At 47.9% G+C, this 22,292-nt stretch overlaps 1 protein-coding gene across 2 annotated transcripts in view; it reads left to right on the top strand.

The window, feature by feature from the left end:
- The first annotated feature begins 1,722 nt into the window (after positions 1-1,722).
- The window catches only part of BEND4 (BEN domain containing 4), a 209,058-nt gene continuing 188,488 nt past the window's right edge, over positions 1,723-22,292 (top strand). For both annotated transcript variants that reach the window (XM_075333957.1, XM_075333963.1), the window contains exon 1: positions 1,723-2,203. In XM_075333957.1, the coding sequence (XP_075190072.1) occupies positions 1,819-2,203 (385 nt within the window). In that variant the 5' untranslated portion in view covers positions 1,723-1,818. The remainder of the gene's footprint in view (positions 2,204-22,292) is intronic.

The following is a 22,292-nucleotide window of genomic DNA, read 5'->3' as shown; positions in this document are numbered from 1 at the left end:
TCCTATAATCCTTGTTTTTTATATTTTATTTCTTGATTTATTATTGAACTCAGGAATTTTCTATATGATCCAGGATGGGATTGATAGCAGAAGCTTATATCTTACACCTAAGGATTTTTGGTGGAACAAACCCCCTGCTCCACCTGCTTGGTGATAAGCTCCAAAGTAGACGCTGACCTGCCCATAAAGTGACCCTGAAGATTTTACCTGTTATATAACAATCTATAGTAGTGGAGTTATGAATGATAATCACACAACTGTAACACGAGATATCTTGAGACCCCCAGTTAAAATCTATGTTCCAAGGGGAAAATGTATAAATCCAAACAGATGTATCCTAGGTCTATTGATGAGTTTAAGTAACAGAAGAAGAAGGAGAAGAAGAATGAGAAGAAGAGTGAGAAGGAGAAAAAGAAGAAGAAGGAGAAGAAGGAGAATGAGAATAATGAGAAGGAGAAGAATGAGGAGAAGAAAAGGAAGAAGAAGGAGAAGGAGAAGAAGAAGAATGAGGACAAGAATGAGAAGGAGAAGAAAAAGAAGAAGAAGGGGAAGGAAAAGAAGAATAAGAAGAAGGAGAAGAAGGAGAAGGAGAAGAAGGAGGAGAAGAATGAGGAGAAGAAGAAAAAGAAGAAGAAGAAGAAAAAGGAGAAGAATGAGGAGAAGAAGAAGAAGAAGAAGAAGAATGAGAAGAAGAAGAAGAAGAAGAAGGAGAAGAATGAGAAGAAGAAGAAGAAGAATGAGAAGGAGAAGAAGGAGAAGAAGGAGGAGAAGAATGGGAAGGAGAAGAAGAAGAAGAAGAAGAAGAAGGAGAAGAAGAAGAAGGAGGAGGAGAAGAAGAAGGAGAAGGAAAAGGAGAAGAATGAGAAGGAGAAGAAGAAGAAGGAGAGGAAGAAGGATAAAAAGAAGAGAAGAAGAATTGAACAGAGAGTATCGTTATATAATAATACAAATAATGAGTTCTTTGTATTATCACATATTATAATAGTATTGTCATATAATAATAGTAATATAATGCATCATATCCTGTAACAAGGATCACACAGGAACAGATAAAACCTGTATATAAAATGTATCTTTTTTTACTTATGTGTAATATTCTTCACTTTCTCTTAACTGGTGACTGTTTTTAATTTTAGGGGGGAATTTTAAGATTATTCCTGAATATATTGATCAGAAATATAACATTATAGAGAGAACGAGACTGTAGGATCACAGTTCTCAATACACAATTTAAAACAATAAAAAAAATAGTATATTATATATAATATATAAACCTATTCCGCAGCACTTTACACCACGGACGGAGCTATCCATACACATATGTAGCATAGGAGAGCCCCAGCCCTGCAATGCTGGACATAGTGTGTATAGACTGCGCTACTCTTCTACACTTAGTAAAGTCCATTTCCTTATAAACACATGGCAGTCCCTTTAAATCATTAACTCTTTCAGCCCCAGTAATGTGTTGTAAGTAGTTGAGAGGAGCAGTGTGAGGCAGGACAGGGCACTCCAGCAGTGTGGTGGGATGCAGGATGGGGGATTTCAGCCCTGAGGAGCTGACTGCTGCTGGGTACAATGACTCTCCAGACTTCCAGCACCTGGATGTGAACATCCAGCAGAGCTCAGGCAGCAGCAGCTGCAGGACCCGCCCCTTCCCCCCATCATCATTAGCAAATATTACCCTAAACACTTGCTCTTTACCTCCCTTCTCCCTGCAGGCATTGGAGAGGCCGCCTGTCAATCACTCGGCACCCTGCACGGCTCAGCAGCAGCAGCTCAGCAGCCACAAGGAGACGAGCCCGGGGAAGGAAGGCAGAGATGGAGGAGGAGATGCAGCCAGCAGAGGAGGGGCCCTGCATCCCCAAAATCTACAAGCAGAGGAGCCCCTACAGCGTCCTCAAGACCTTCTCCAACAAGAGGTCCCTGGCCAGGAGGTACGAGAGACCCACCATGGTGGAGATCCCACATCTGGGGGCACCTGCAGGGCACCACTTCCAGCAGCAGCATCCAGCAGCCTCCATCAGCGAGCAGCAGCATCATTACCAGCAGGCGCACAGCTCCTATCAGAACGGGCCCAGCAGAGCAGCCACCTCCACCTCCTCCCAGTGCCAGCCGAGGGGAGGTGCCCCAACCGGGCATCTGGGCTCCACCAACAGGTTCTGCCAGCAGTCCGCCAGTCAGGGCAACCTCCACCTCAGCGCAGGTAGGTGCCTCCCACCCCGGGCTGCTGGGGCTTCTCCAGGGCTGAGCTGGGGGTTTGGAGAGTGCTCTGGGAAGTTGGGGGGCACTTTCTGGAGCTGAGATGACAAGACTTGTTTACTGTTGTTGTATTTTCAGAAGATGTTATTACATTGTGGAATAATCACAGACGTTTGGTGCATTACCTGAAGGAGTTACTGCACAGGGGCACATGGGCAGTTAGGTGGGGGTAACACTGAGGTTGGCACTTCTTGTATGTTTGGGGGTGAATTATTCAGTTATTTGGGTGTCATTATTTTTTGAGGGACTTGTCCTTTTGAAGCTTAGTTCAGTGCCCCTCATGTGGAGGGCTGGTGGGGTGCACCCTGTGTAGAGGGTGGATTGTCTGCACCTCATAGGAATGGGCAGCTGGGGGGCACTGCTGGTTGGTCAATGAGGTGCGCTTTATGGGGAAGGACATTTGGGGAGCACTTCTTGTTGATGGGTAATTGGGTACACATGATGTGGAAGGAGTTTTGGGTTCAATTTCTTCAAGCTTAGATTGTGCATCTTATTTGAAGGGACAATTGGGGTTCACAGCTTCCTCAGTATGTACAGAAAGTTGGGGTGCACATCTTCCTCAGTATAGGCAGACATTTGGGGTATACATCGTGGTAGGGGCAGATAATTGGAGTATACATCATCCTCATCAGTATCTGCAGACAGTTGGGGTGCACATCTTTCTTCCTCAGTATGTTCAAACAGTTTGGGGTGCACATCTTCAGTATGTGCAGACAGTTGGGGTGCACATCTTTCTCAGTATGGCCAGACAGTTGGGGTATACATGTTCCTCAGTATGGCCAGACAGTTGGGGTATACATGTTCCTCAGTATGGCCAGACAGTTGGGGTATACATGTTCCTCAGTATGGCCAGACAGTTGGGGTATACATGTTCCTCAGTATGGGCAGACAGTTGGGGTATACATGTTCCTCAGTATGGGAAGACAGTTGGGGTGCACATCTTTCTTCCTCAGTATATGCAGACAGTTGGGGTGCACATCTTCCTCAGCATACAGTTGGGGTGCACACCTTCAGCATGTGCAGACAGTTGGGGTGCACACCTTCAGCATGTGCAGACAGTTGGGGTGCACACCTTCAGCATGTGCAGACAGTTGGGGTGCACACCTTCAGCATGTGCAGACAGTTGGGGTGCACACCTTCAGCATGTGCAGACAGTTGGGGTGCACACCTTCAGTATGTGCAGACAGTTGGGGTGCACACCTTCAGCATGTGCAGACAGTTGGGGTGCACACCTTCAGCATGTGCAGACAGTTGGGGTGCACACCTTCAGCATGTGCAGACAGTTGGGGTGCACACCTTCAGCATGTGCAGACAGTTGGGGTGCACACCTTCAGTATGTGCAGACAATTGGGGTGCACACCATCAGCATGTGCAGACAGTTGGGGTGCACACCTTCAGTATGTGCAGACAGTTGGGGTATACATCTTCTTAAGTATGGGCAGACAGTTGGGGTATACATCTTCCTCAATATCGGCAGACAGATGGGGTGCACATCTTTCTTCCTCAGATAGGTGGGGTGCACATCCTCTTTAGTATGGGCAGACAGTTGGGGTGCACATCTTTCTTCCTCAGATAGATGGGGTGCACATCTTCAGTGTGACAGATAGATGGGGTGCACATCTTTATGGGCCTGAGTTTGTACACCTCTTTTTGAGGGACAGTGTTGATGGTCTTCTTCATGGTTCTCAGATTGTACTGTACATGTGGTGGTAATTTTGGGGTTTCCTTCTTCCTGGGGCTCAGGTTGTGCTGTAGTTGCCTTCTACTGCAGATTAACCATTTCTTTGTGTTATTCTTCTGCTCTTCTTCCCTGGTCCTTGCCTGGATGATGAGCCATTCTCTCCCCTCCTACCTTTCCTCTATCAGGTTTGCTTTGGATTAAAAGTTAACTTTCCTGCAGTTTTATCGCTTTCCCGTGCTGCGTCGCTCAGTAAGTCCTCTGTATAAGAAGGAGGTACCTGATCCACCTGTATATAATACAGACGGAGCGATTACAGCTTTATGGAAGACTCTGATGACCTTGAGTGTACCCATTGTCTGTGGCATTGTAAAACCATAAAGCTCTATAAATAAAATCCAATGTAGAACAAACATCAAAATATCGGTATAATTCTGCCTGATAACGGCTTACTGGCTCTCCATTATAACCATTGTGTAGTAAGATTAATAATATAATAATAGTTATTTTGTTTTGTTTATGCACAGATACATCGGTCTACAGGTTTGCAGCATTTTGGTTTGTGCACCTGAATGCTATTGCTCTCTGTTATCAGCCATTTCAGGCTGGTGAAAGACTGACTATACCTTCCTTAAAGATATATATAGATCTTTAATGATATCACTGACAAAGTCCAAAAAAAAATGTCTGCCCCACTGCCCTAAAAATGTCACCACTTCATCTCCCAAGTCTTCCTTACATACCGGAGAGGATGTGACTTTCCATAAGCTGCAATGTTATATAAAGTACACGATACAATATATCCCCCCCCTCAAAAAAAAAATAATATATATACTGACATGACCAAAAAAACCATTATACTGTGCTATTGTGACAGTGCGAGTATTTGAGCATTAACCCTTCCATGGCTCGGTCATTTCAATCCTCTTTAGAAATTGAATTCGATTTGCATTTGAAACAAGTGGATATTTTGGCTCCTTTCATACGTGAATATGATATTGTGCGAAGTTCATGCCCCTCATTTAATGATTATCTTCCATCAGCTATACATATACTGGAGCGCAGGTAATTGACCAATGGCTGCAGTGCTGAAGAATGGCGTCCCCCGATCTAATTAAAAGTCACAGCAGTAACAGAAGTGTATTTTTGTCCTCGCCATTCATTCCCTGGATTAGATTTAGCTTCTTATGTAAAAAAGGGAAGGCGAACAATTCAATCATCCACATCTCCTCCTGACAGGGGCTGATGTACGATCCGGCAGTGCTCCTTCACCATCCTGGAGGCTGAGATGCCTGTGTGGGTACATTTACCTCAGATACTGTATCTGTGTCCACGCTGGAGTAGTCAGACCACACGTAGTGGACAGCGGTGATATCAGCCGGCGGACGTATCTCCCATGTTATATGTTGTGCCTCTCGTCAATCAGAACTAAGCAGAATACTAGATCCAATGTAGATGTCAACAACTTAACCCTTTAAAGGCCGCTACGATTTATCTGACGATCTCATTAGCGATGTGACACGCCCAGATCGTAGTTACCATTTGCCGAGATCGCACATAGGTCGTTTATTAGCGGTCACACGTAACGATCTCACAAGCGACGCAAAATCGTTCAGCGATATACTGTTTGACCAAGGCGGTCGTGTGGATGTTGTTCGTCGTTGGCAGGGTGTCAAACATACCAATATGTCTGCTGCGATCCAAATGACGAACAATATTTTGAAAGTGAACGACGTGTCTACGATCAACGATTTATAACCTATTTGCGATCGTTTGGAGTCGCACGTAGGTGTCACACGCAACGACGTCGCTAACGCGTCACAGAATCCGTGACCCTGACGACATATCGTCAGATAAATCGTAGCGTGTAATGGGGCCTTTAATCTCCATTTTTGATTGTCCACAATTCAAGAACAGAGCAGATAAGGGTTCATTCCTGTGTCATAACTGGTAGTGGTTTCTGGTTCGTGTGGATAAAATATGTTCCTGGGTGTCTGTCAGCACAAAATTACTGCTCAAACCAAGCACAGCACCTTAAAGTGGACATAGTGCTAATAATAAATTGTACCTTTTAGTGTCAAAATCTGTTGCTGCGTTTGTTAGAAATCACTCTTCTCTTCATTCACAAATTCTAATGAGATGTTTGGTTCACCATAGGTAGGGATGAGCATTCAAGTACCATCTACTTTTCCTACTATCTCTTCCCTCTTCTGGCTCCTATAGAGTCAGAGCTGTCAATCAAGGAGTAGGGGATGAAAAAGAAGTAGCTGAGTAGGTGCACCGAGCTGACTGGACATGCCAAGTGTGCACCGCGCTGTCTGGCCATGCCAAGTGTGCACCGCGCTGTCTGGCCATGCCAAATGTGCACCAAGGTGTCTGGCCATGCCAACTGTGCACCGAGCTGTCTGGCCATGGCAACTGTGCACTGAGCTGTCTGGCCATGCCAAGTGTGCATTGAGCTGTCTGGTCATGCCAATGGTCATGCCAAGTGTGCACCGAGGTGCCTGGCCATGCCAACTGTGCACCGAGTTGTCTGGCCATGCCAAGTGTGCACCGAGTTGTCTGGCCATGCCAAGTGTGCACCGAGTTGTCTGGCCATGCCAAGTGTGCACCGAGTTGTCTGGCCATGCCAAGTGTGCACCGAGTTGTCTGGCCATGCCAAGTGTGCACCGAGCTGTCAGGCCATTCCAAGTGTGCACCGAGCTGTCAGGCAATGCCAATTGTGCACCGAGCTGTCAGGCCATGCCAAGTGTGCACCAAGCTGTCAGGCCATGCCAAGTGTGCACCGAGCTGTCAGGCCATTCCAAGTGTGCACCGAGCTGTCAGGCCATGCCAAGTGTGCACCGAGCTGTCAGGCCATGCCAAGTGTGCACCAAGCTGTCAGGCCATGCCAAGTGTGCACCGAGCTGTCTGGCCATGCCAAGTGTGCACCGAGCTGTCAGGCCATGCCAAGTGTGCACTGAGCTGTCTGGCCATGCCAAGTATGCACCGAGCCCTTGATTTAGTTTGGTCTAAAGACAGAAATCCAGACTTGCTTATACTTTTGAATTCAGGGAAGATTCAGTAGTGGTTTTGGCCTTTTCTCCTGCATGGCCAGCAAGCGCTTACTGGATATTCCTCATAAGTAGAGAAGACTGGTAGAGTAAGGGAGTTACCTAGCAGGTATCAGTTGTTGGCACTCATTGGCACAGTTGATTCAGGCATTTCAGGGGGATCTAAGGCTGGGGGATACCAGTGGATGGCACATTGACTGATTGGCATCTGTCACTTATGGGATCACTTGAGGTTAAATCACCCATCATGATTTCTGTAGATTTTGTAGATACACGACTTTAAGGGGTTCTCAGTGGTTTACTCAAAACATTGTGGTACATTAGTTATAGTTAGTTGATTTTACCTTACTCCCTCCATCCTCCCACAGTAATAACAGAGACAGGGGAGGAAGGACAGGCAGGGGCGGGAATAAGTAGCAAAACCCGACCCACCTATTAGATATTCTGCAGCACCAATCAATCAAATAACAGTGCATTTCACAAACTTTAGTTGCCTGTATTTCAGAAAGTATACATCCGATCTCACAACTAAAGGTAGTATGATAGCGCCAGTATAGCACTGGCTTTAGTTTATATAGAAAAATCCTGGTGGTTGGTAACCCCCGGGCGATTTTCTGTATTTCCTTTTTTTTTTCCCGAGAGCCATAACTTTTTTATTTTTCTGTCAATCTTGCCTTATGAGGGCTTGCTTTTTGGGACAAGTTGTACTTTTAAATAAAACCATAAGTTTTACAATATAGTGTACTGGAAAACGGCAAATAAATTCCAAATGCGGAAAAATTGCAAAAAAAAAAGTGATTGTTTTGAGATATTTTATTCACTATGTTCACTATATGGTAAAACTGATTTGTCGGTGTGATACCTCAGGTTGGTACAAGTTTGTAGACATCAAACATGTATAGGTTTACTTTTATCTCAGAGGTTGAAGAAAATTCTGAAATTTGTCCCAAAAAATTGCTGCCCTTTTTGCCCCATTTTCTGCGACCCGTAGCGCTCTCATTTTTCGGGATATAGGGCTCAGTGATGGCTTATATTTTTTCGTCGTGAGCTGATGTTTATAATGGTACTAATTTTGTGCAGATGCTACGTTTTGATCACCTGTTATTGCATTTTGCGCAAAATTTGCAACAACCAAAAAATGTATATTTTTGCCGCTACACCATTTACCGATCAGATTAATTGATTTTAGATTTTGATAGATCGGGCAATTCTGAACGCAGCGACACCAAATAAGTGTATATTTTTTAATTTTTTAACCCTTTAGTTTCCAATGGGACAAATAGGGGGTGATTTGAATTTTTAGGTTTGTTTTTTTTTTTACATTTTTAAAAAACTTTTTTTTTATTTTACTAGTCACTATAGGGGGCCATAAGGATCAGCAGTCTGATCGCTCATTCATTTCTCCTGATCAGTGATGCACAACTCAGACCAGGAGAAATGCTCATCTTCTGTTACAGGCAGCGCTCTGCCGGCTGTAAGAGGCAGTAATTCATGATAGCGACAGGAGTCATTACATGACCTTATCATACCATGGCAACCAATGGCTCCCTGTGATCACGTCATGGGGCTTCTGATGACAGCGGGTAAGTGCGCGTTACCTGCTGAGGGCATTAAATTGCACTGTCACATTTTGATCCACATGCGTGGATCCACCTGCGTATGCGAGGCACACATGTCTGCTGTACTGCTGTACAGATCAGCAGACATGTGTGGGGATCGCTGCCGGCTCAACGCATCAGTTTGCGGTGATTAACTCTTCATGATTTAGGACGTACATCGGTCGTGAATGGGTTAATGCTCAGCTTTGTTCTGACACTTGCCATGTTTTAGCTATAGAATAATCTATTATGTATATAAATGTAGTACTCATAATGCCGAAAGCGTGGCATAAGTTGATGCTCCAACAGGGACCTTTTGGCCCCCCTAGACTCCAGGACCCGTGTGTGATTAGAATCCCAGCACCTGCTGTAGTTATACCCCTGCATGGCGGGCTTACTTTAATGTGTATACAGAGCGGGCCTCCCATTCAGATTGAAGAGATAGCCATACACGACTGATCTACGAGCCATCACTGGTGTGTCCACGATATGATCATCGCCTCTCTGCCCTTGTATATCATATAGTATAATATCAGGGCGGCTCAGTAGTTAGTAGGGTATGTAGGGTAGTGCAGACTGCTGTTCTGTTATTGTACAGTACATAGCATTATTGCAGCATAATGTATATAGGTAATCTTGTATGTCATATACACACACTCCTCTACCGCATACCAGGTTATCAGTGTGTACATGTAGTAGACAGTCTTCAACCCTTAATATAAAGGAAAATAAAACAAAATGATAAAGGCAATTTTCACATTCCTGAATAATTGCGATGGATGTTAGCAGCAGCATCGCACGTGAAGTGTTCATTGATATCGAGTCTGACGTACTGATAAAGTCATTTTTTTAGCTTCTTTTATTCCATTGTTCTTCTTTCTCAGCTTATTGACTATTCCCCTTTGTTTTGTATGCACATGCCGTAGTACATCAATGATCCCTGAGCCTCTTCAAGCTTCAAAGTAGTTTTATTATTCTCCATTCTGAGCGATAGTAGACCGCGCTCCTTCTTAGTGACTTGTGACTTGAAGAAGAAAGTTAATAACGATAAGATCACAATATACCGTAGGTCACAACATTGTACAGATATGTAGTATTATCCACTGTGAAAACACTTTTATAAACTGATTGGTAAAGTTCGGAAACACAGAAAGTGCCCGGCTGGAACCCACACCCCCTCCCCAGGGGGTAGGTGGAGGCCGGCATGACGTGGCTAGGGGGGATAGGGTGAGGTGAGAAAGGGGTGGGGGTACAGGGACTGGTAGGGGATAATATAGTGAAGCTCAAGGGGGAAGAAGCCATTGCTGCGGTGGCAGCTGAAGAAATTGTACAGCAGCTTATACAGCACACAAAAAAAAAAAAAGGTTTAGTTATGTGCAGCTTACTTGTGGAGATCAGCAGGTTCATGGAGGAGCTGCGGGAGGCAGCCCGGCACCAACCTCCGGGCTGGTTAGAGGAGCAGTTGCGGGCGGTGCTGGCCGGCGGTGTGGCATCGGGCGCGTCTGCTCCCGCTAGGCCGCGGGCGCGGCCTGCTCGTAGTGGTCCACGGTTGCGGGAGGCTCCTGGGGCGGCCGCGGAGGTCTCCCCTGTGACTTGGGGGCGGCCATACCGCAGGTCCAGGCCTCCGGAGCGTCTCTCTCCCGGTGGATCTGGGTAGGCACGGCCTGCTCACAGGCCTCGGCGGGAGTCGGGGCGGTCCGGTGCAGCGCCTGCGGGGCCTCAGCGGCATCGGGGGAAGCCCCGTACGGGACCCTCTGGCGGTGGGGGAGGTGTCCAACCTTGGGAGCCCCCTCCACGCCGGGAGGAATTCCAGGCCGCGGCTGAGGTCGGCGGTGGTTAGTAGGCCTCAGCCCGTTAGGGGGGAGGGGCCTACTGCTGCCTGTCATCAGGAGGATCTGGAGGCTACGGCGGGCCGCGCTGGCGATGTCCCTGTCGGGCGGCCTGGCTTGACGGCGGCGGTGGACGGACGTCGGGATCCCTGGGCAGGAGGTCGGCGGGCCAGGGCAGGATGGCTCTGGGTCTCAGCGGCAGCTGGTGGTCTGAAGCCAGGAGCAGCCATGTGGGGGCCACCTGGATGGGGTCCGGGATGGACCGATCCGAGGCTATCTTCGCTGATCGGTCAGGTGGAGGATGACGGGCATGAGAGTTACACAGCGCCAGTGGCGGCGGCTGGACGGCAGGATTCAGGATTGGCAGCTGGCGGGATCACAGCTCCTGCGCAGCTCGGTGAGTACAGTTATGTGTTTTGTTTGTCTCCTTTTGCTGTTAATGTTCCGGGTAGTGTGGTAGGTCCGGCGGGGTGCTGGCATGGGGGGCTCAGGGACGGGTGGCTCCGCCGGGGTCAGTTGAGGTTGGGGAGTACGGCGGGGGTACAAAGGGAGTCCGAGCCGTGTCAGTTTCGGTGCAGGCGGGAAAAGGCAAGGTCCGGATTCACTTGGTTGATAAGGCGAGGGGGGGAGGTTTATGTGTGCTTGGAGGGCCGCTGGGGTTTACAAAAGAGGTTAGACGGAAGATTTGGAGGGTTGAATATGTTGAAATCTTCTCTTTGCTGCCGTTAAAAAATTTAATTACGATCAGCCTAAGACACAATTCGAGCCAGTGTGATAGGAGAGGAGACGCCGGACAATTGTTTGCACCTTTGCTGCTATATGGGTTCCATTTGGGAAGCCTCTGGGTGCATGGGGGGCAGGCCTGGTTGTGATATGACGGACAGTTTTCATCAGAGGAAAGCTATTCGGCCGTCTATACGGTGGGGACAGGAGGATATTGGGCTCTGGTTGTGGTTTAGGGCACCGAAGAGGTATGGGCAATCCTTTCCAGGGGTGGCCGGGGTTTCCGGCCAGGCTGGGGGGCGGTATAGGCAACAGTCCGGCGGGGGAACCGGAGGTCAGTCGGTATCCCATAACTCAGGACTTTACTGGCTCTTTCATGAGGACCAATGCAAGTTTGGGGAGCTGTGGAGTTTAAGCACCACTGCTTGCACTGTAGTGGACCAATTCATGGGGCGGGGAAGTGTTTCTGGCGTAATAGGGTAAAAGGGGGGGCCTGGTAATTCGACAGGGGGAGACTCCGGTGAAGCTTCACGAGATGCTCCCTTATCTAAATAGGTTCTCGAGGAGGGAGGAGGCGGAGTTTCCAGCAAGGGGTTTTTTGAATTTGATTTTGTATTCCTTCGGGAGCGGGTCCGGGGGCAGGGGCGTTTTTTAAGAACTTACAGTCGGGGGGCCAGCATCCGGAGGTGGTTCGGAAAAAGTTGTCAGAGGAGGTGTCGTTGGGGCATATGGCGGACCTTTTTCGGTCCCCGACCTTTCGGCTTTGGTGGTTTTCTCCGCTGGGGGTGGTGCTGATGAGAGAGAGGTTTAAGTTTCGGTTCCATCACCACTTGTCTTATCCGTGGGGGATCAGTACATGATGGTATAGATCCTGAGTTAAGTTGGGTGGTTGCTACGTCTTTCGATGAAGCAGCAGACTGGGTGCGGCGGTGTGGAAAAGGGGGCCCTGATGGCTAAGATGGAGGTCGAAGCGGCGTTTCGGCGGTTGCCACTTCATCCGGATAGTGTGCGCTTGCTCGGCTGTTATTGGGGGGGTGGAGTTATTTTGTTGATAGATGCCTATCCATGGGATGCTCGTTGTCTAGTTATTGTTTTAGGGTTTAGTTTCTTTTTGGGAGTGGGTGGTTAGGGAGGTTTCTGGTTTGCAGGCTGTTATTCACTGTTTAGACGATTTTTCTGTGTCGGTCCGGGGGACTCTGTGGTTTGCCGGAATTTGCTTGCAACAATTGAGTGGGTGGCTTTGCGTTTTTGGGTCCCTTTGGCGCCGGAAAACGGAGGGTCCGGCGGCATGTATTTCCTTCCTTGGGATTGTTATTGACTCGGACAGGTGGGAGTTTGGTTACCGGTGGACAAGGTGGTGGCCCCCCAGGGAGGAGGTGGCAAGGGCATTGAGGGTTGGAAAACTCATCATGCGGGAGGTGCAATCGTTGCTGGGCAAATTCGATTTTACATTTTGGGGGATGTCGATGCGGCGGAATTTTTCACGGCGGCTTGAGATGGCCTCTGTGGGGGTGCTTGCACCTCACCATTTTATGCGGTTGATGGTCGAGGTTGAGGCGGAGTTGGAGGTTTGGGGACAATTACTGGGGGGACTGCAATGGGCGGTCACTGTTGATGGAGCCTCTGAGGGTAATTTGTAGTTAGACCTTTTTGTTACCGATGCGTCTGGGGGTCAAGGCTTCGGGGCCTATTTTGGGGGCGAGTGGTGTGCGGAGCGATGGCTGGAGGTTGGTGTTCTGCGGGTTTGGTGGGGCACTTAGCGCTGTTGAAACATTTTCCGATTTTGGTGCCAGTTACGCTGTGGCGGGAGCGTTTTCGGAACGGTCGGGGGCGGTTTTACTAGTGACAACATGGGGGTCGGGTTTGCAACTTATAAAATTTCGGCTACCTCTCCTCCGGTGAGTAGAGTGTTGCGGAGATTAGTGTTGGCTTGTTTGTCCATCAATGCTGGTGTATCTGGGTCTCATGTGCCGGGGGTGCTGAATTCTATTGCTGACGCTCTCTCTCGTTTCCAGTGGGCCGCTTCAGTGATTTGGCGCTGGGGGGCTATGGCCGTGGGATTATTGTGCCCTCCTGAACTATGGAGGGTGGGATGAGGGCCGTTGGACATTGGATCAAGGGATCGTTGGTGGCGGAGACTGGACGGCTTATCAGCAGGCTTGGTTACAATGGGGGGACTGGGTTCAGTCGTTTGGTTGATTTGATCGGTGGGGGATCAGGTAGGCATGTTGTTCTTGGGGTCAGGCGGTGGTCAGCATGGGGTTGGTCCCAGGAAAAAATGGGGGCGGATGGTGGCGGGGCCTGGCCTTTTGGTTTCAGTTGAGGAACAGGCTGGATTTGCCGGAAATTTAACTTGGTGCGACGGGCCTTGAAGGGGTTTCGCCGGGGGCGGCATAGTTGGAGCGCTTGGGGGGCCCACTTGAGTGTTGGTGTGTCATTCGGTTTTGCGGTTATTTTGTTTCGTTGAGTCTTCCTTGTGTTCTTTGGAGCGCTTAAGATTAGGGAGTTGGTGGCGGTTAGTCGGCAAGGTCATGGGAGGATTCAGGCGTGAGACGTGCTTTTACTTGAGAATGGGGAGGAATTTTGGCTTCAGAGGTCAGGGACGGATCAAGCCGGCAGAGGACGGTGTGTGGTGCAGGGTATGGTGGCTGGGTCGGTAGTGTGTCCGGTAAGGTATTTGGAGAGTTTAATATAAAAAAAAAAAAAAAGGGGGGGGTTGGGACCACGGGTTGATGGTCCGATACTTTGTCACGAGGATGGTTTGTTTTATCAAATTATCAGTTTCGGGCAATTTTTCGGAGATGCGTGGAGGGTCTTGGCTTTCATCTTGGTTGTTACGCGCCTTATTCTTTTAGGATTGGAGCGGGAACGGAGGCGGCAGGGTGCGGTTTGAGTCCCTAGGTGGTATGGAGGATAGGTTGGTGGCATCTAGGCGATATTTGAGTTACGTGTGCCTTTAGAATTGTTACATGGGGGGAGCTGTGGGAGCTGTTTGGTTATGTCATGGTACTGTGAGGTTTTTGCTGTCTTTTTTGCAGGTGACCTTTCTCATTTGGTCTGGATATTGGGCCACGCCTTTGTGCATTGGGCAGTGATCCAGGCGAGCATTCGTTTGGAGGGACGTCAGCTCGGCTTTGCTCGAAGGGCGGTGTAATTAGGTGGTTGGGTTTCCGGGGCATGCGGAGGATGCGGGTGCTGCCCAAGGTGCACAAGGCGATGCGGCTGGATCGGGCGCCAGATATTCTGGTCTTGTATGTTGGGGGAAATGATGTGGGGATGGTGGCGAGCCAGGATATGATAAGGGATGTAAAACATGATTTACTTCGGCTGTGGGTCGCTGTGCCAGGATTTTGGACGGCTGGTCAGACATGGTCCCAAGACGGACGTGGCGTAGGGCGCTGTCTGACTAAAACTTATTAAGACCCGTATAATATCAATCGGGTAATTTCGGCTTTGGGCGAGGGATGGGGGTGTGGCGCTTCGTCACTTTGGTTTGGAGGCGGTGGACAAGGATTACCGGTTGGCGGAAGGGGTCCGCCTGAATGCAGTAGGAACGGATTTATGGTCTTTGGGGATTCAGAAGGGTTTTGAGCGGGCCATGGCATTGTCAAGTGAGGGAGGGGGGTCTCGAGCGTTTGAGGGGGTCAAAGCGCTCTCGTTGTGGCGGTTGGGGTGGGGTCCTCGAAGTTGGTGAAAATTGGATTGGGGGTCCCAATGGAGGTGGAACCCCCTTTAATTTACTGGTTTGGGGAGTGGTCTGGTGATCATGGGGGAACGTCGGCTTGGTGGTGCTGGTTCCCGTGTTTGGTGGTTTAACCCTTCCCCCTCATTTGTTTTGGTGCTCCCGAGTTGGTGGTTGCGGCTGGGAGTAATGGGGGTTTAGGGGGAAGGTAAGCTTGGAGTATTGGGTGATCACCAGACTGTTTTGAGCTTCGAGGACCACAACCCCCTTTTCTATAATGTTATTGTAAGTTATGTTTAAATAAAGGCTGCTGTGGCCATTTCATCCATTTATGTGTCTGTGGTTATTTTAATAAGGGGTTAAACTATTGGGGGTGGAAGTTGGGTAGCAGTATAGAGGGGCACCCGGACTCCACTATGCCAACGTCAAGTGCCCGGCTGGAACCCATACCCCCTCCCCAGGGGGTAGGTGGAGGCCGGCATGACGTGGCTAGGGGGGATAGGGTGAGGTGAGAAAGGGGTGGGGGTACAGGGACTGGTAGGGGATAATATAGTGAAGCTCAAGGGGGAAGAAGCCATTGCTGCGGTGGCAGCTGAAGAAATTGTCCCGCCCACCCTCCCTTATGTTCTGTTTCGGGTCATAGTGGCTGTGGCGGTTGGGGTGGGGTCCTCGAAGTTGGTGAAAATTGGATTGGGGGTCCCAATGGAGGTGGAACCCCCTTTAATTTACTGGTTTGGGGAGTGGTCTGGTGATCATGGGGGAACGTCGGCTTGGTGGTGCTGGTTCCCGTGTTTGGTGGTTTAACCCTTCCCCCTCATATTTGTTTTGGTGCTCCCGAGTTGGTGGTTGCGGCTGGGAGTAATGGGGGTTTAGGGGGAAGGTAAGCTTGGAGTATTGGGTGATCACCAGACTGTTTTGAGCTTCGAGGACCACAACCCCCTTTTCTATAATGTTATTGTAAGTTATGTTTAAATAAAGGCTGCTGTGGCCATTTCATCCATTTTTGTGTCTGTGGTTATTTTAATAAGGGGTTAAACTATTGGGGGTGGAAGTTGGGTAGCAGTATAGAGGGGCACCCGGACTCCACTATGCCAACGTCATGAGAACATTGTAAAATGATAGTGCCAACCAGAGCCGGACTGGGACCAAAACTCACACAAAACACATACCCACTTCTTGCAACTTCTATAATGTTGCTTTTCTACATAGTGCAACTACAGGTTATTAGCATAGAGAAAATGTTTGTGCTTCTGACCTATATAGCCAGCAGCCACTAAATTATGGCCCATTATGATAAGTCAATAATTGGGGAATGTTTGTAAGAACAAACGTTCCCCAGTATTACTGTCAATCTACAGCTAGGGGTCGCTGGGACTCAGGTAGAAAGAGAACTCTTGAGTGCAGTTAGACAGAAGCCCACTAGAGGCCGCTAACACAAGAGCAGGGATAATGATCAGTCAGGGTCTATGCCAGGATGTCACGTCTGTACCGAGGAGAAAACAAGCCAAAGTCAAAGAACAGAGCCGAGGTCGGATACCGGGAGAGCAAGTAAGCACAGGAGAGGGAGTGGAGGGCACGGAACAGGACCAGAGGACAGGGAGGAACAGAGGTAAGGTCGGGTAGGAAGGACGGAGATCAGGAGAGGCCAGGGGAACGGAGGTCAGGTCGGGCAGGAGGGACGGAGGTTAGGTCGGGCAAGAGAAGCAGGATAAGAAACAGAAAATTTCTTTCAGGAACAGTGCACGCAGCAGAGTCAGAAATATCACTGGCAGCGTTTCGGAGGTAGCAGCACGAAGATATCACGGCGTGACCCCGTAACAAGGCTAGAATGAATAGGCCCCTCCCAAGGGACTTAAACCCCGGAGGCAGGATACATGCATCGGCTCAGGAACGGCAGAGCCATGCAAGAATCATGACAATTACCTGTCTAAACAGTCCAGCAGTTACCCAATGAATGAGCCAAAAGCTCATACATTGGATGTGATCATTTTTAGACAGGTTAAAAATCCTCATTTTCTCCAGCACATTGCCCTCTGCAGCGCTCATTGAAACGACTGCTGTACCAGTATATAAGTGATCGTCGGCTGGTTTTTAATTACCTGAATTGACCAGCTAAGCCTGCATGCCCAAAATGAGGGTTTTTTTGTGACATTTTGACATTGCTTATATTTGCTAAGTAAAAAGTACAGCTCTAAGGGGTACTTTGCACGCTGCGACATCGCAGGCCGATGCTGCGATGCCGAGCGCGATAGTCCCCGCCCCGTCGCAGCAGCGATATCCTTGTGATAGATGCCGTAGCGAACATTATCGCTACGGCAGCTTCACATGGACTCACCTGCCCTGCGACCGTCGCTCTGGCCGGCGACCCGCCTCCTTGTTAAGGGGGCGGGTCGTGCGGCGTCACTGCGACGTCATACAGCAGGCAGCCAATCGGAGCGGAGGGGCGGAGATGAGTGGGATGTAAACATCCCGCCCACCTCCTTCCTTCCGCATATCCTATGGAAGCCGCAGTGACGCTGGTAGGAGATGTTCCTCGCTCCTGCGGCTTCACACACAGCGATGTGTGCTGCCGCAGGAGCGAGGAACAACATCGGACCATCGCATCAGCGTAATTATGGATTATGCCGACGCTGCACCGATGATACGATTACGACGCTTTTGCGCTCGTTAATCGTATCATCGAGCCTTTACACACTACGATGTCGCATGCGATGCCGGAAGTGCGTCATTTTCAATTTGACCCCACCGACATCGCACCTGCGATATCGTAGTGTGCAAAGCCCGTCTAAAGGCTCATTCAGACATCTGTGCAAATCGGTCCAAGATCGGACCACAATGCACAGACTGGCCATGGCTCTCCCAACCCGATTGTGACAGCTTCATGTATTTCTATGCAGCAGCACCGTGGCCAGTTTGTGCATTGTGGTCCGATATTGGATGTCTCAATGAGCTGTTACAGATCCAGCAAAGTACGTGGAATTTCTAGAAATCCCATTCCCACTGTTTTTATTAGGTTGCGTGAACTCAACTGTGGTGCATGTTTCATGCGTGCACCATGTGAATCTCTTGGGGGTACTCTTGAGTTTTCTGTGCAAATATTCCCCATAGACATGCATTACATTACGGAAAATCTGCAGGTAAAAACGCTTATACGTTTTTAGTGCACTTCTGCGACTGAAACGTATAGAAGATTAAATACTATTAAAAATGCATATAAAAAATGTACTCAAAAACGAAATGTAAAAAAACACAATTAACCTAATTTACTTAATAGTTTTTTCGGAAGCACAAATTACAAGGACCAATACAAGTATATGTGAAAAACACGTACAGCACATGGATGTCATCAGTGTATAATACACTGCTGTCCTTATTTAACATTGCAGACTATATTGGAGAAGCTTTGTCATTTTTTAATTTCTTTAGCTATCCGGGAAAAACACTGATGGTAAACACAGACACATGAACCAAACACTGATAACACATTGATCCAAAACACTGAGAGCATTTTTTCACATACATTTTTAAAGGGAATCTGTCCGCTTTATTTTTGTTCCTTATCTGACAGGAGCATACTGTAGGCAAAGAGATCCTGAATCCAGTGATGCACCACTTAGATTACTGGGTGCAGCCGTTCTGACACAATCAGAATTTTTACATTTAGCCATGTAGCAGAGCTGAGCGAGCTAACTCCGCCCACATAAGGCTCTCAATAGTGATTGTACATTGACAGTGAGGTGTCAGTCACAGGAGTGGGTGTGCCAGACTGCTGTGCATGTCACATTGTAGTACAAGCAGTGATCAGTCCTGAGTGCGTAAAGGAACATAGCAAATAAGCAACAGATTGGACCTTGACAAAATAGGCAGCCCTGAATTCTCTGTGTTAACCCTTGCATCATGCTGTCTTCAGCTTACATAGGAAAAATCTACTGATAGCTTCCCTTTTAAGTACATGTGTGACTGAGGCCTAACAATCACATTAGGCACTGGGAAGTACCAAGTGAGAGGCGAAAAGTAAGGGAAGGGGACCCCTGCATCTAGGGAAGGGGGAGATGGTGACCCCTGACCCAACCTACTGCTCGTCCTATGGGTTCCTCACCACCCTAGATAGGTTCCACATCTGTGCACTTAGCCGAATACCTGACCCTAGGTATCACTAGTGCTGGACCCTAAATAGGGAACAGATAGGATGAGGTCTTCGTCAACCCCAGTAAATAACAAAAGGAAGATGCAAGGAGGACACACAGGGGAAAAAAGCATGAACTAAGTATCCACAGATGCATCAGGCAGGAGTACAGCAAAGCTTCAGCAATGATACTACAGATGAGAGCAAGCCACTTGCTTTAAACCAGAGCTAGAATGAACTGAATAATATTAGCAACACCAGTCCAATGAAGAAGGGAATATTTAAGCATAAAGAGAGTACTGAATCAGCAGCTGGGTAGAAGTCGAACTCCTGCTAGGTCAAAAAGGGGGCAAGATGAAAATCCAATAGGAAATCTACCTATTACAATGAATATTGACAGCAGGAACAACAGAAAGTCAGGGAGCATTCTGCACAGCCAAACACTGACCTTCTATTGCCAGAAACCACATGACTGTCACCCGTTTCACGAAGTGTATGAGAACCTTGTTCTGGCTCTCATAGACTTACAGTACATTGAGGAGCGGCTTCCGCCTTGTCCAGCAAACACTGGCAGGTCACTATCTGCAGAAGACCTGGAGTGACTGGCAGCTGGTGAATATAATACTAGAGAACTTACAATAGTGGCACAACTCCTGTGGTATAATAAAAAAAATACAAAAATGCTGGAATGGTGCTGACTGCATTTTCATAATGAATGAATGAAAAGCAATATTGCAAACTGAGTGCTACTAAACATTACTGAGTAATAGACTGGAATCACACTAGCGATTAACTAACATCGCATCACCCGGCATGGCCTGCCGCTCTCCTGATAGGAGCGGGTCGGCTGCATGTATTTCTATGCAGCTGAGATCCTCCTGTTCGGAGAGCGTGCGGCTGTGCTGGTGATGCAATGTGAGACTTGCTAAAGTCACTTGCAAGTGTGACCCGGCCATATGCAGAGTATTTGGTGACTTTTTTACCTTAGCATTTGTAAGTCAAAACTAGGAGTGGGCAAAAAAAGCAGAAGTGCTGCCCGTGTGTCTATTATACTTTTCCTCTGAATGTCCCTCTCATTAGTTTTGGCTACAAATACTGAGGTAAAAACTCACCAAATACTCAGCATGTGCACGTGACCTTATAAATACTGAGGTAAAAACTCACCAAATACTCAGCGTGTGCACGTGACTTTATAAATACTGAGGTAAAAACTCACCAAATACTCAGCGTGTGCACGTGACCTTATGAATACTGAGGTAAAAACTCACCAAATACTCAGCGTTTGCACGTGACCTTATAAATACTGAGGTAAAACTCACCAAACACTCAGCGTGTGAACGTGGCCTAAAGGGTTCTTTACACGCTGCGACATCGCTAACGATATATCGTCAGGGTCACATCGTTAGTGACGCACATCCGGCGCCGGTAGCGACATCGCAGCGTGTGACACCAAGGAGCGACGATCAACGAGCGCAAAAAAGTGAAAAATCGTTGCTCGTTGATACGTCACTCCTTTTCCAAATATCGTTGCTGCTGCAGGTACGATGTTGTTCATCCGAAAGGAAGCGGATCGCCGGCCAGAGCGACGTCGCAGGGAAGGTAAGTCCGTGTGACGGGTGTAAGCAATGTTGTGCGCCACGGGCAGCAATTTGCCTGTGACGCACAACCGAAGGGGACGGGTACGCTCGCTAGCAATATCGGTACCAATATCGCAGCGTGTAAAGTCCCCTTAAGGATACGTACACACCGTGTCTTTCAGGGGCCAGTGTTCCTCTTGCGTTTGTCAAGCAGAAAACAGTTCAGGAAAATGTTAGTGGTGATTTTCTTGAAGCGTCTTTTTTGGTGTCTTTTGGTTGTTTTTTTGCAGTTGCTTTGCTGCCAGCATATTTTTTTCTGTATACAATAATCAGGTCACTTCTTTTAACCACTTCACAGATTTTGAAGCCTTAAGGCATTTTAAAAAAAGTCTTACGAAGATTTTACACAGCAAGTAGTTTTGACATTGCAAGGCATATGTTCACTCCTTTGATCATTTCTTTAGTGCTTTTTCAGTTGGGTTCCGGGCGGACCCTCCTGGAAAAGATATTGTGCGCACATACCCTTATGCAGGACAGGACAGGTTCTCCTGAGGCCTCTGCCACACTCATATGGAAATCACACACGTGCCGCGAGACACGTATTTTCCCTGCGTGTTGTGTGTGGTAAGTATGTGTCTCCGGTACGTGCAGTCCACGTGTGTTCTCCATGTGCTATCCGAGATAACACACGGAGAACCGGTAATTTGCATACTCACGTGGTCCTTGCTGCTGTCCAGGGTTCTGATCTTCGGCTCCAGCCCCGCCCACTCCCCGCTGATGCTGCTAGCGCCCGTGACAGCACGCCCACCTCCTTAACATGCTCATAATGAACGGCGGGCGGCAACAACTGTTTGGAGTGGAAGATTCTGCAGGGCTTGTGGAGGTGAGTATGTGTTTTTTTATTTTAAAATAATGACACGTGTTTCTCCGGCGCGTGTCACACGGGACCGCATCCACACTACATCCGTGTTGTACCGGTGCGGGCCGTGTGACACCCGTGCTGCCGGAGCAAACGTGGACATGTCGGCGTGTGGAGCTCACGGACACACGTAAGTACGGAACGGACACACGTTCCATTCCAAAATACTTACGTGTGTCCAAACCATTATGAAATCATATGTCCACGTGTGTACGTGTCTCCGGTACGTGAGAAAACTGCCAAACACGTACCGGAGGCACGAACGTGTGACAGAGGCCTGAAGGAGAGAAACTCCTTGTAATTGCTTTCCACTTTCACCAAGAGATGAGGATAGTGAGTAGAGACCCTAAATTCTCTAAAAACATGTATGAAATTAGGTTTTCCATTGAGGACAACTCTTTTAATGTTCTTAATCCTAAATTCTAAAATGCAGCAGGATCAATATTGGTAAAATAACTAAGGTCTTTTAAAAAATACCTTCAAATGTCATATTTGTTTTACTGACTTGTTAAAGAAGCTGCTCTGTGAAAAACATTAGAGCACGGGAACGCAAATAATTCTTTCTTTGAGGTAAAACATTTTTTAAAAACAGGCAGATAATTGTTTTACCTCACAAAAAGAATCAACTGTGATCTCATACTGTAATGTCTTTATACATTCTTGCGTCCTCCCTGTAGTATGATCAGACCCTGGAACAGGAACAGGAACATTTTTTTTAAACATATCCAATTGAGGAAATTATTATTATTCCAATACCTATTGATTAAAATGAACTTTAAAATTAACTTTGTGGGGAAAACCCATTTAACCCTTTTACGACCAAGGACGCACCTGTTTGTCCTTAGCCT

Source organism: Anomaloglossus baeobatrachus, chromosome 1 (genome assembly GCF_048569485.1).
Source record: "Anomaloglossus baeobatrachus isolate aAnoBae1 chromosome 1, aAnoBae1.hap1, whole genome shotgun sequence".
Lineage (NCBI taxonomy): Eukaryota > Metazoa > Chordata > Amphibia > Anura > Aromobatidae > Anomaloglossus > Anomaloglossus baeobatrachus.
This window is presented reverse-complemented; position numbering and strand designations above follow the sequence as displayed.